Below are 13,717 nucleotides of genomic sequence, written 5' to 3'. Positions count from 1 at the left end.
ATAAGTCATGAATCCTTTGCTTGTTCAAGGTGCTTCCTTCTCTTCACCACCTCGCTCATCATCTACCTTTTCTCTTTCTTCGCAATCTGATTTTGGTGCAATTGCGAAGGCCTTCCAATTCATTCCTATCAAATTGGATTCTGGGAACTATATTTTCTGGAAGGCACAAGTTCTAACTACAATTTGCGCCTTCGATCTGTTTCCATTCTTGAATAAGGTTTCACCACCGCCTAAGTATGTTGCTGAGCTTGGTGATAAGGAAGCTAGAGAGTCGATGTTGAATCCAGAGCATATGGCGTGGTTGCGATCGAATCAGCTCCTCCTTGGCTGGTTGTTCTCCACAATTGATAAAGACGTATTGGCGTAGGTAATACACTGCGAGTCGTCATCTAAGGTATGGTCTACATTTGAGAATTTGTATTCGAGGCAAACTATTGCTAGATCATTTCAGCTTAAGCAGCAGTTACGACTAGTTAAGAAAGATGATATGTCGATTAACGACTATATTCTCAAGATTAAGACAATTGGACATTCGCTAGCTGCTATAGGTGAACCTTTGGATGACAAAGAATTGCTTCTTGCAATCCTTAATGGTTTAGACCATGACTACGAAACTGTAGTCAACTTGGGAAAATACCAAATGAATGATGTAGATCTAGACAAGGTCCAATACTTGTTGTTAATGCATGAACAGAGATTAATTTCTAAGAATTTACCACAGTCGACGGTTAGTTTTGACTCAATCACACCTTCGATGCAAGTTAATTTGGTTGATTATAATCAAAGAGGAGGAGCTAATAATTTTCAGAATATGAGAGGAGGTCAAAATCAGAGAGGAGGTGGTTTTGGTACACGAGGAGGACGTGGCCGAGACTGTCAGTCTGGTAGACGTTTTTATTGCCAATTGTGTGGCAAACCAGGGCATCTAGTTGATCGATGTTATCATCGTTTTGATAGAAATTTCTAAAGATCCTCTGGATCTGTTCCAAGCCAAAACAAGTTTGGTAATCCACCAGTGAATACACAGTCAGATTCTAGAGCTTATATAGCCTCCCTAAGTGACTCTAATGAGGTCTACATGAGTGATGTTGGTTCGGTCCAGAGTGCTCACTATAATCAATTTTCTCAACAGCCTTAGATCGACAGCCTTTTGACCATCAGCCACCTATTTCTGATCAGTCGTGGTTTGTTGATTCTGGAGCAACAAATCACATCACCACCAATCTTCAAAATCTCTCATTGCATACCCCTTATAATGGTGGAAATAAAGTATCTGTTGGTAATGGTAAGAAACTCTCAATCTCAAATGTTGGCCTTGGACAATTGTATTCTCATTCTCAGCCTATGTCTTGTATTACCTTACCTAATATTTTACATGTTCCTAACATGCAGAAAAATTTAATCAGTCTCTCTCAGTTAACTAAGAATCATGACCTTGTTGTTGAATTTGATTCTCATACTTGTGTGATTAAGGACAAGAATACCGGACAAGTGCTACTCAGAGGAAAGCTTAAGGATGGGCTATATCAACTAAATTCAGCTGTTGCTTCTGTTGATTTCAAGCTTCCAATTCATTCTTTTAGTCCTAAGTCTCTTGTACGCAATACATCTCCTTCAACATGTAATCGTTTCTCTTTTCAAAATTGTAAACAGTCAGTTTCTTCTAATTCAGGATTGTCCTCTACTGTAAATGTAAATGTAAATGTTGCCCAAACTAATAATGCTTGCAAGCAGTGGCATGCAAAACTGGGGCATCCTTCACTCAATGTACTGCGATTGGTGTTGAATAAAATTCAAGTTCCATTTTCTTTGTCATCTCTTTCTTTTTGTGATTCTTGCAAAATTGGCAAGCTCTATCAACTTCCTTTTTCTTATTGTGAAATCACAGTAATTAGACCACTTGAACTACTCTATTCTGACCTATGGGGGCCTTCTCCCACTTTATCAACCGAAGGATATCGTTACTACATTGTTTTTGTTGATGCCTACACTCGCTATACCCTTTAAAGTTAAAATCTGATGCTTTGTCAGTTTTCATTACCTTTCACAAACTAGCTGAACTTCAGTATAATGCTAAGGTTAAAGCTCCACAAACAGATAATGGGGGAGAGTTTAGAGCTTTTCTATCTTATTTACATTCACATGGCATTCAACCTCATTTTACCTGCCCTCATACCTCTCAGCAGAACGGTGTTGCTGAAAGAAAACACCGTCACATAGCTGAAATGGGACTCACTTTGTTAAGTCATGTTGATATGCCTCTTAAGTTTTGGGTTGAGGCTTTCCAAATTGCAGTTTATCTTATAAACCTGCTTCCCTCAGCTCCTCTCAAGTTTTGAACACCCTTTGAGATGTTATTGTCACGAACCTAGGGTTCGTGATGGGTTAGAAGAGGAATTGGGGAAGAACAAAGAAGAAATGAAGGGGGAGATTGAAGAGAATTAGGGAGAAAGTTAAGAGAAATGAGGGAGAGCGGATTGGAGAGAAACGAGAGGGAGAATTGGTGAGAGAGAGAATCAGATTTTCTATTATCAATTTCAACATATCAATCTTCTCTTACAATGGCCTTTTTATAGGCATAGGTAGCCCCTTAACTAATTTCTAACAGCACCCATGTGCTCCTAACAAACAACCAAATATCTCCTAACAAACTAATATGAGCCTATTACAATATTACCCCTTTCATTATATCTCTATCCAATATTATCCTTCTAATCCTCCTAGGGACATGACAATTTCCCCGCCTTGAAACATGTCTTGTCCCCATGACATGCCAAACCTTCACAGCTTCCAATATGCTCCCTTTTTCCTTTTCTTCCATAGCTTTGCTGGAGAAATTTTGAAGATATCTTTCACTGCCAATGGAAGGATCTCAGGTGACTTTTGCTCTCCATGAATGGTATGAGTCTTCCCACTGCTAGTAACACCATAAGCAAACATTGTACCATTAATTCCTTGCATGGCACCACTTACAACCTGCTGGGCTGCAACATCAATTCCGGTCTTCAATCCTCCCTTCAACAAGGGTGACAAAAATTCTAATCGGCCAGCTGTAGTAACAACGAACATAATGGAATGAGACTTGTTCTTTCCAGCCAAACTCTCGACATTTTTCTCCTCCCAATCAGCAACATCTTTTCCCTTTTGTTGGTTGCAATTCCCCTCTATTTGGACTTCTTTTTCAGCAATATCAAATGATCCCTCTGCATTGGCTGCCCTATCAATTTGTTCATTACAAGTTCCCTTCAAATGATGTAATCCATCACCAATATCATCTCTGAAGCTGCCAACATCCTTCTTGATATTGCTGCCTAATTCAAAATACCCAAGCACATACTCGGAAGTCAATGATGAATCAGTTTCCCACCTTCTTGTCTTCTCCTTTGGCTTCTCCATTTTAAGGAACTCCTCCTTATTAAACTTCCATGATAGTCATCAAAGTATTCGGCGGAAAACTGTAATAATACTCCTTAGATAGTATCATTGCAAACTCTTGCAACTTCTCGCGAAACATTCGACCCAATTCCTTGCATTCTTCATCAAACCCACTGCTGGTTCCTTTGTCCCTTCGGCTAGCCTCATTCTCAAACTCCTTTCCCCATGTTTGATGCTGCTGATCAACTGAAAAATGCAGCCTTCTTTGGCTGCCATTGAGGCTCCATTCCAACTGAAAAGGAGGCTTTCTTCTGCTGCAATTGAAGGCTCATCTGCTCCATGTATGCACTGCCTCCCCTAGTTTCATGAGTAGGACACCCCTTTGAAAATACAGCCTTCTTTGGCTGCCATTGATGCTTCATTCCTACTGAAAAGGAAGAATTCTCCTGCTGCAACTGAGACTCCAATGGTCTCAGATATGCACTGCTACCCATGGCCGATTTTTCAGCAACAACATACTTCGACGGCCAAGGAATGGGAGTTATATACATGCTTCTGTTTTGCATGTTGTAGCAGTTCCTAGTCTCACCTCAATTGCAACTCAAGAGTCGGGCACCCACTCCTCTTTGCCTTTCCACTTTGACCCAAAAATTTACAGCCAAAATCTACCTTAATGGAGTCAGATCGTAATTACCGCAAAGGAGAGACGCAAGTCACAGCCCAGATTCCAGAGTCACCCATCCAAATTCGCCTTCAAAAATCCACTCCCAGCAGCTCCGAACTTTGCTCAGCTTCTCCACTTGCAGCCGATTCTTAATCAACAGCCTTCCTTGCTCACCGAAGGCACTGTCGGAAAAAAATTAGCCTAGTCGCCCCTACAGAAATTAATGGCGGTTCTTCTCAACCCAATCACCCTCCAAGGCTCCCAGCCCAATTGCGATCGCCTCTTAGAGTCTCCTAAAGCATCTGACTCTCAGCAGAAAATCACAATAAGAATCACAGCAGTTGAGGATTGCCAGATCTGTTGAGTAATCAACTGCCTCAAGGCCAATTAGCCAAGAATTCCTCCGTCGGAATCAAGGAGGTTTAATGCGCCTACAAGTTCCGATCAACTGGAATTGCTCTAGGGTCTCCGAAAGCACCGTCGAACACCACTGTCTCTGACTCTCTGCTGCCGCTGCTCGCAATTGCTGCAGATTCAACAATCGCTTGGCCTCGAATCCGCTTCAGCTTATGGCCAGTGATGCATCCAGCTTACTTCCCTTCGTTATGCTCTGAGTTGGCTTTCCAGAATGGTCGGAATCTCCTTCCGATCAAGGAGGAAAGCACAATTCACCAACACGATTCAGAAGGCAACCCCAAATTGAGCACACACAATGCCTTCCGATCAAAGCGGCAACACCCGCAAAACTCCAGTCGGAATTCCAATTAAAACCGCAACACTTAGCCGCGCCTACAGGAAGCTCATCAGTCTGGTCGGACTAGACTTCCAGTTTGGTCGCAACTCTCTAGGCCGTCCACTTCACCTGTGACGGACTCCGCTCGCTTTAGACAGTCGCAACCCTCACCGACCACAAGCTCCAATCGCGAATCCTCCTAGCTTGCTCGCCTTCAATTCTGGACAAGATTGGAGTCTTAGCCGCGAGCCGTCGCCTCTTGCAGTGATCGCTCTCCACACAAGATTACAGTGGATTCAAGATTACCCAAGCTCTGTGTGCGTTTGCTGAGATTCAACGACTACCCCCACTCGTTTCCACTTCGCGCCTTCCTTTCTCGCCAGAATCAGCGCCTTTGTCTCACCCAACCGTCTTCGACGAACTTTCTCACCAACAGCGAGCATTGTCTGTTCACAACGCCTAAAGTATGCTCGCCTATCAACCCACTCCAATCGCGAACGCTCCTCTGTACTGATCGATGATGGGCTCTGCTATGAATCGACGACGGAAATTACAGCCGACCAAATCGACCAACTCTCTTACAAGAACGATTGAATTTACAACCGAAGAACGATTGGCTCTGGTGGGAATCACCTTCCGATCCAAATGAGCAGCACACTCCCGAGCCCCAATTGGATTTGCCTTCAAATCAGGGCTGCAACAGAATCACAGCCGAGGATGGTAAGGCTCTGCTCGTTTGGGCGTTTCAATCAACTGGAATCAAATTCACAGCCAAGGATTGATTGCTCTAATACCATTTGTCACGAACCTAGGGTTCGTGATGGGTTAGAAGAGGAATTGGGGAAGAACAAAGAAGAAATGAAGGGGGAGATTGAAGAGAATTAGGGAGAAAGTTAAGAGAAATGAGGGAGAGCAGATTGGAGAGAAACGAGAGGGAGAATTGGTGAGAGAGAGAATCAGATTTTCTATTATCAATTTCAGCATATCAATCTTCTCTTACAATGGCCTTTTTATAGGCATAGGTAGCCCCTTAATTAATTTCTAACAGCACCCATGTGCTCCTAACAAACAACCAAATATCTCCTAACAAACTAATATCCTATTACAATATTACCCCTTTTATTATATCTCTAGCCAATATTATCCTTCTAATCCTCCTAGGGACATGACAGTTATCTCTTAAATCACCCAATTATCTCATCCTTCAGCCTTTTGGTTGTGCATGTTTTCCCTATCTTTATCCTTATGCCAAGCATAAGTTCAGCTTTCATTCCACTAAATGTATCTTTATTGGGTATAGTCATGGTCATGCAGGCTATAAATGTTTGCATCCTTCTGGTTGTGTCTATGTTTCTAGACACGTTCTCTTTAATCCAGATGATTTTCCTTGTACTAGTTTGTTTCAGTCTACTTCTTCTTCATCTGGTGTTCCTTCTACTTTTCCTGGTCATCCATCTACTTTGGTATTTCAGTCATTTCCTTCTTTTTCTTTCTCGTCATTTTCTTCCACTGCAATAGCACGACCTTGGGTTCTTCCTCCTTATCTTCTTCTCCACCTTCTGCAGCTTCATCTCTTGCTGCTTCTGCTTCTCAACCTTTACCTGTTGTCCCTCAACCTCATTCTCCTGTGTCCTTATCATCCTTGTCCTCTCCATTGTTGGAGCCTCCTTTGGTATTGCCAACAGCCTCCCGTGTTCCTAAACCTTTTGTTCATCCTATGGTCACCCGATCCAAGGCTAAACTTCTTACCACTTCATCCCCTCATGCCTTAGTGAGCTCTTCAGAACCTACTGCTGTTCGTGAGGCCTTCTTAGATTTACAATGGGTCAAGGCTATCAAAGAAGAATATACCGCCTTACAACGTAATCACACTTGGGATTTAGTTCCTGTCTCTAAAGACATAAATGTTATTGGTTGCAAGTGAGTACCCCGGATTAAATATAAGGCAAATGGTACAGTTCTTAGTTACAAAGCACATTTGGTGGCCAAGGGATTTCATCAAAATCCTGGCATTGACCATGCCGAGACTTTTAGTCTTATTGTTAAAGCCCCAACAATTCGAGTGTTGTTTTCTTTGGCTGTTACTTTTGGCTGAGACATCCAACAAGTGGATGTCAACAATGCTTTCTTGAATGGTGATTTGAGTGAGGATGTCTTTATGTCTCAACCGGAAGGGTTTGTTCATTCTCAATTCCCTACTCATGTTTACAAGCTGAAAAAATCTTTTTATGGGTTAAAATAGGCACCAAGGGCCCAGTATACCAAGCTAAGAGTTGCCTTGCAGTCTTGGGGTTTCATTAGAGCAGTTTCAGATGCCTCCTTGTTTGTTAAGAGAACTGCTAAGTTTATGCTATTTCTTTTAGTCTATGTTGATGACATACTAATTACTGGTTCAGATTCTTCAGCCCTTAGACCTTGTATTCAGGATTTGAATACACATTTTGCTCTCAAAACTTTGGGTTCTATCAGCTATTTTCTTGGTTTTGAGGCTCACCATAACATTGATGGACTTTACCTCACTCAAACTAAATATACAATTGATCTGTTAAAGAAAACCACCATGTTAGATTGTAAGCCTTGTGAGAATCCAGTTAACACGACAAACTCTTTAACTGATGAGGGTGAGTCTTTCTCTGATCATTCTCTCTATCGCATTGTGATTGGCTCCTTGCAATATCTCACCTATACCAGACCGAATATTGCTTTCATTGTTAATCGGCTCAACCAGTTTCTTTCAGCTCCTAAGCAGCAACATTGGGTCGCTTGCAAGCGTCTGCTTCGGTATCTTAAAGGTTCTCTCGATTTGGGATTGTTCTTTTCTCCCTCCTCAGTTGATTTCTCTCACAATGTATACAGATGCTGATCATGCCAGTTGTCGAGTCACTCATTGATCTACCAGTGAGCTGTGTATGTTTCTTGGAAGTAATTTGATTATATGGAGTTCTCGTAAGCAGTCGGTTGTAGCTAGGTCAATAGGAGAAGCCGAATACAGAGCAATCGATCAAGGTGTGACTGAAATTATGTGGTTAAAATTCTTGTTTTCAGAGCTTGGCTATCCATGTGCTCATGTTCCTATTCTCTAGAGTGATAACCTAGCTGCTAAAAGTATTGCTGAAAATCCTGTTTTTCATGCTTGCACTAAGCATTTGGAAATTGACATTCACTTTGTGCGGGAGAAAGTTGAGAGTGGGGAGGTTCAAACTCACTATGTTCCTACTGACTATCAAATTGCAAATGTTTTTACTAAAGGCCTAGCTAGAAGTCGTTTTCAGCTTTTATGTGATAAGCTTCGTCTAAGGATGTCTCATGTTCAGAAGCCTGATCTTCTAGGAGTCTCTCTCAAGTTAACAGTCAAGGAGTAGCTTGTTTGTTGTTTGCTTATTGTTTGTTGATTGTCCAAGCTGCTCAAGGATCTAAAGTCCTTACTCTATGGGGTCTGATTTGAGGGGGAATGTGAGAGTATAGCGGACTTCTTATTGTATTGTTATGTTGCTTCTATTTGTTTATTGTTGTTAGGCGATTATAAGGTGCCTCGGTCTAAGGGCCCTTTAATAAGGCAGCTACTATAAATAGCAGTGGCTCTTCTTTGATTGTGTGGTATTCATTTTTGATTCACCGGTGAATATTGAGAGTTTCTTTTCCTCTCTTTGTTTTCTGTTCTAAGTTCTTTTCAAGCTCTTGCATACTGTTTCAAGGCTATCCCCAAGTCATAGATTTTGTCCTGGTGCCCTTATGCACATGCGGGTCAGTTCTAGGATTTTGTGGTGGTTTCGGTATGGCCTTGTTTCCTTCAACCATGGTGACTTCCATCCTAATACTGTGGAATTTGGTAGTGTGCTCATGCACCAAATTTCATCACGGAATGGGGTTGTCATTGGCGGCAGAAGAATCGGGTTTAGCTCCTTCTCCCCATGGGTCTTTCAGCTACCCCCCTGCCTCCTTCCCCTCCCCATTCCCCTTGTTGTCTCATCTCTCTCTTCCCTCCTTAAAGTACCAATCTTGAGGTCTTCTAGCGGCTCTGTCTATCCAACTTTCCCTTCCACTACCATGTCGACCGACCTTCTACTGTGTTTTTGACTGTCTGCTCTTGCCCCATTCTTCATCACGGGATGGGGCAATCTTTGTCGTTTGGAGGCCTCCGCATAAGAAGGGTTCCCATAGGGCTACTCTATTTTTCTCTATTTCTTTCTACCTCACCTGTTTGAGGCATTTATGTTGTAGCATTGCAGCTCCCCACTGTTTCCTAGTTTTCTTTGTTTTTCAGTTTATGTAGTTTTTGTATTTGCGAGGTATGCCCCTGCTTATTCTTGTAGACACTTTGTCCTTTTTCTTGTTTAATGAATTTTTATTTACAAAAAAAAAAAAAAAAAGGATGTGAGACAAAATTAAGATGGTTTGGTCATGTAAGAAGAAGACCAATTTAGGCTACTAAGAGAAGACTAGATGAAATGGAACAAGTATCTAGTAAAAGAGATAAAAGAAAGAAAAATAAAAACTATATGTGAGACACTTAGGTATGATATTAGTTATAAAGGTAAAAATCAATAGATCAAAATGACTACTGAGCTTGAATTCATGTAGTAAATCCCACATAGTGGAATAAATGTTTGATATGTTATTGTATTAAAAAAGAAAAGAATAGAAAAAACAATTGAACCAAATAATATACTGATAGAAGCATGGAAATGCAGGGGAGAATAGGACATTTTTTTGTTAACAACATGATTTAATGTGATACTTCAATCAAAAAGGATATTAGACGAGTAAAGGACGAGCACTTTAGTGCCTCTTTACAAGAATAAAGGGGATGCTCAAAGTTGCTAAAATTATAGAGGAATCAAGCTAATAAGTCAAGACCATGAAACTAAAGCAGATAGTGAGTAAGCAAAGATTAAGGAAACCAAGATGTCTAAAACCAATTTGGTTTCATGTCTGGCAACTCAATAATAAAATCTATATACTTGTTGAGGCACCAGATGGAAAGGTAAAGAGATTAAAAAAGATAAAAGGATTTACATGTGGTATTTAAAGATTGAGAAAAGGTTTGTGACAAATTTCAAGGGAAGTTTTATGAAAGGTTCTAAAGAAGAAAGTCATTTGAATTGCTTATATATAGGTTACTAAAGACATGTATCATAGACCGCCTTGTCGAGCTGAGACTTGCACTTTTCCAATTACAATTGCATTATATCAAGGATATTGTTAAAAGTTGTCTAGAGTATAGGATAAGAAAAGCAGTGTTTTTTGAATGCAAATGAAGTATTAAATAGAAGTTGTAACCCAAAATTGTAATTAGTAAAAGTTATGGGATGAAACTGTAAATATTTTATATCTTCATTGGGAAATCCACCCACTATTATAAATTGAGGGCAAGGGGAGCAAGAGAGGCAAAGTTCTCAGTTTTTTGTTTGTAAGACTACTGATCAGTTGTAATCCTCTTGTGCACTGAGTGTTGTGGGAAGAAGAGATCCAAGATAGTGAGAACAGTGATTCTTGGAGTGATCTAGTGGAAATCTCTTTGGTTATTTTCATTGTACTTGGGAGCACTGTAACAGGAGGGAGTAAGGGACGGTTGTATTGCTGTAAACACTCTCGATTTCTAGTGGATTTGAAGGCCTCGGGAGATTGGATGTAGAGCCAACTTTATTGGCTTGTACCAGTATAAATTTGGTGTGTTTGTTCTTTAATTTCTTTACTTTTCACTGTCGTTGTCATTCTGTTTATCACTGTAAGTCATTTGCATTCAATTGTCATTTACAGCGCTACATATTCCATCATTCTAGGGTGTAAGGGAGAGTTAATTGGGCAAAAATTGATTCAATACTGTCCCTAAAATTCACAGATATGCAGATGACATATCTGGGCAAAGGTGCCTAATGCCTTGGTGTATGCTATTTGTAGATGACATTTTGTTGGCAGATAAGACAAAAGAAGGTGTGGATATCAAGCTCAATAAATGGTCAAATACTTTAGAATCTAAAGGTTGTAAGTTCAATAGAGTGAAAACCAAATGTATGGAATGTAAATTTAGTAAAAAAATAAGTGTGGATAATGTTATGATAAAATTGGAAGATTAAGGCATATCAAGAAAAGATTAGTTTAGATATCTTGGATCAATCATCCAAAAATATGAGGAGATTAATGAGAATATTACCCATAGAATCAAGGTGAGATGGTTAAAATGGAAAAGTGCATCTGGTATTTTATGTGATGGTAAGATTCTAATAAAACCAAAAGGAAAATTTTATAAAATAGCTATAAGACCAGCTTTGTTGTATGGATAGAATGTTGGGTAGTAGAGCAACGTGTGCAACATACGAGCATAATGGAGATCAAGATGTAAGATGTGTGCAGCCATATAAGAAAAGATAAAAATAGTAATGAGGTTATTCATGGTGACATCCTATTCGCTCATAACATATTCTTGCACTCCCATATATTTTCTTCCTAGGTCAATCCGCAATGTATAACAGCCTAAACACATGTTCCCACTTGTCATAAAATTCTAACCTACCAAACCAAACCACACTACTGCAAGGTTAATTGTCCTTAATTTGTGAAGGATATCAAAAGGACTTGTTATGTCATTTGTACTAAATTAGAAGGTATAGTGTAAACAGATAGTATTTTGTAATGCTGCATGTGTATGTTTTTCTGTTGTAGAGTTAGAATCATAACACTTCTAGAAGGTATGTTTCTAGAAGAGTGACTGACCGAATAAGTTAGTTGGTTAGTCTCGGTCAGTCGGTCAGTTTGTTAATGCTTTGTAACTCACGACCCTATAGCTTATAAATAGGGATCATGGGATTGGGTTGGGGTTGGGGGGGGGGGGGGGGGGGGGAGTATCAGTGTGTGTGCTTCATTCCAAAGTAGGATTATTTTTCAGTTTCTATCTTGTGTATTGGGATTGAGTGAGAGGTCAAGAGTAAGGCTGGGGATAGTCTTGTAATCTTGGAATTCTACTAGCTTTTAGGGTATATGGGCTGGGTAGGATTCAGGTGCTCTTCGTAATCATCCTAAAGGTGTTTCAAGATAGTGGATTGGGAGGCATAACAGCAGTCTGGACGTAGGCCTCATTTTGAGACCGAACCAAGATAAATCTTCCTTGTGTTCTTACTGTTTTCTTTACTCTTGTTTGTGTTACCATCATTTGTGTTCTCGAGTGTGGGAGTGAATAGGGTGAGCTATTGAGTTGAGAGAATTTGTGGGAGTGATGTGTTCTACTCTAACAGGACTAAGAAAGTTAACATAAATAGAAAAATACAAACAACCAAGCAGATGTAACTGCTTAACTGGTATGCATAATTCCCCATATGTGGCATGAAGAGACATAATTCAATCACAACAAATGTTCTAGAAGAAAGACAAAAATCCAAATGAACCAGAACATGTATTAGTTAACTGAAAACTTCCATTGATTTGTCAATATTAGGTTTGTCTTTTGCCAAGGTATCTTTTGGCATGCGTTGACATAAATTAAGAGTCACAGCTTAGTTTCCAAGGTTTTCATATCAGGCTTCCTTACATTCTCATGTGTAGCTTAATTGAACTTCATATGCCATGACATGTACAGTCATACCGTTAGGGAAACCTCAACATCTAACAGATCTAGAATGCCAACAACAGTGATAGTTGAAACTTAGCATCTTTCAGCAATTCCACATAAATTTCGAGTCCACTTCCCTGTTAATCCAACCAGCACCGAGAGGCAGAACAGCACAAGGTTCACCCAACTTTGTTCAAGTTAAACTGGCTAAACAATGTACGAGCAACCTCAAATTTTCTAGTCCGACCAAGAACCTGGTTTTTGCTCGGATGAAAACTTTTACTTCTTTTCAGTATAGCAGGAGCATAACCAGAGATAAGAAACGGAATCACATCGAACAAGAAGTCAACAACGAAGACAAGGTCAAAAGGAAAAGAACAGAAACACTTGATTTCAGAGTTCATCGAAAGAGAAAGACCTTGAACAGCGCCCATTTCCTTTTCAACTTTGGCCTGCATTTCGCGAAGGGCACCAGCTTCCTCTTCTATCTCCTTGAGTCTCTTCTTCATCTCCTGCAAGTCCTATTCAAAGTCACAGAAAACAAAGAATAACGCAAGTTAGAAGGGAGCAGAAAGAGAAGGTACAGAAGAAAGAGAAGGAGAAAGAGAACCTTAGCATTAGGGTCTTCTTCTTCCTCAGCCCTAGACATGTCGACATCGGCATCCATCTCTGCTTCGTCTGGAATCTCTCCTCCGTACACTTCATGCTCTTGCTCCTGGTCTTGCTCTCGGTGATTCTCCATTCTGTGAGGGACAGGGTGTACGACTAGGTATGGTATCAGCTGCGGATTTGTAGAGCTGAGTGGAGTTCCCAATTAGGTTTCTCTCTCGGCCAGACGCAGACGCGAGGGAGATAGATGGCGCGGATTGAGATGCGTCGCAAGTGATGATCGATGGATCGGATTTAGAAGACCGGGTAAAAACGTAATTTCGATTGATTTATCTCCCCCCCGCCCGGGGGGGGGGGGGTTATTTTTGTTTTGATAAAAAGCTTACCATTGTAATTTTTAAAATTTATTAAAAACTATACAAACATTAATTAAGAATCCATTCATATGGCAATGCCTGATTGATTCTTAATATCATATTAGTCTGCTACTATATTAATACAATTATTATACTGAATATTCTTTTTGAGAGCTAATTCACACAAATATTTATATTCTTTTTCTTATGTCGATGACATGTGAGATTGTATTAAATATATTCTCAATTGTTTTCAAAAAGGAAGAGAGAAAAGAAAAAGTGCTTTTAAGTAAGCCTACCGCGAGAATTAGTAAAGCTTTTGAGCAGCTTTATAGGGCGAGACTATATATTAAATAAAATTTAGTATACTTGCACAAATAAAATCAAGGCTTTTGCCCTTCATAAAAAGGGTTAAATAGAGGTGTTCATTACTG

The 13,717-nt window shown here is 40.1% G+C and overlaps 1 protein-coding gene across 1 annotated transcript in view; it reads right to left on the bottom strand.

Moving 5' to 3' along the window:
• The window catches only part of LOC127796341 (polyadenylate-binding protein 2), a 41,064-nt gene extending 27,841 nt beyond the window's left edge, over window positions 1-13,223 (bottom strand). Inside the window, exons 1-2 of the mRNA XM_052328428.1 lie at window positions 12,929-13,223; window positions 12,737-12,839 (exon numbers count right to left, since the gene is read on the bottom strand). Coding sequence (XP_052184388.1) covers window positions 12,737-12,839; window positions 12,929-13,060 — 235 coding nt within the window. The 5' untranslated portion in view covers window positions 13,061-13,223. The remainder of the gene's footprint in view (window positions 1-12,736; window positions 12,840-12,928) is intronic.
• Window positions 13,224-13,717: the final 494 nt, after the last annotated feature.

This window comes from Diospyros lotus, chromosome 3 (genome assembly GCF_014633365.1).
Source record: "Diospyros lotus cultivar Yz01 chromosome 3, ASM1463336v1, whole genome shotgun sequence".
Lineage (NCBI taxonomy): Eukaryota > Viridiplantae > Streptophyta > Magnoliopsida > Ericales > Ebenaceae > Diospyros > Diospyros lotus.
This window is presented reverse-complemented; position numbering and strand designations above follow the sequence as displayed.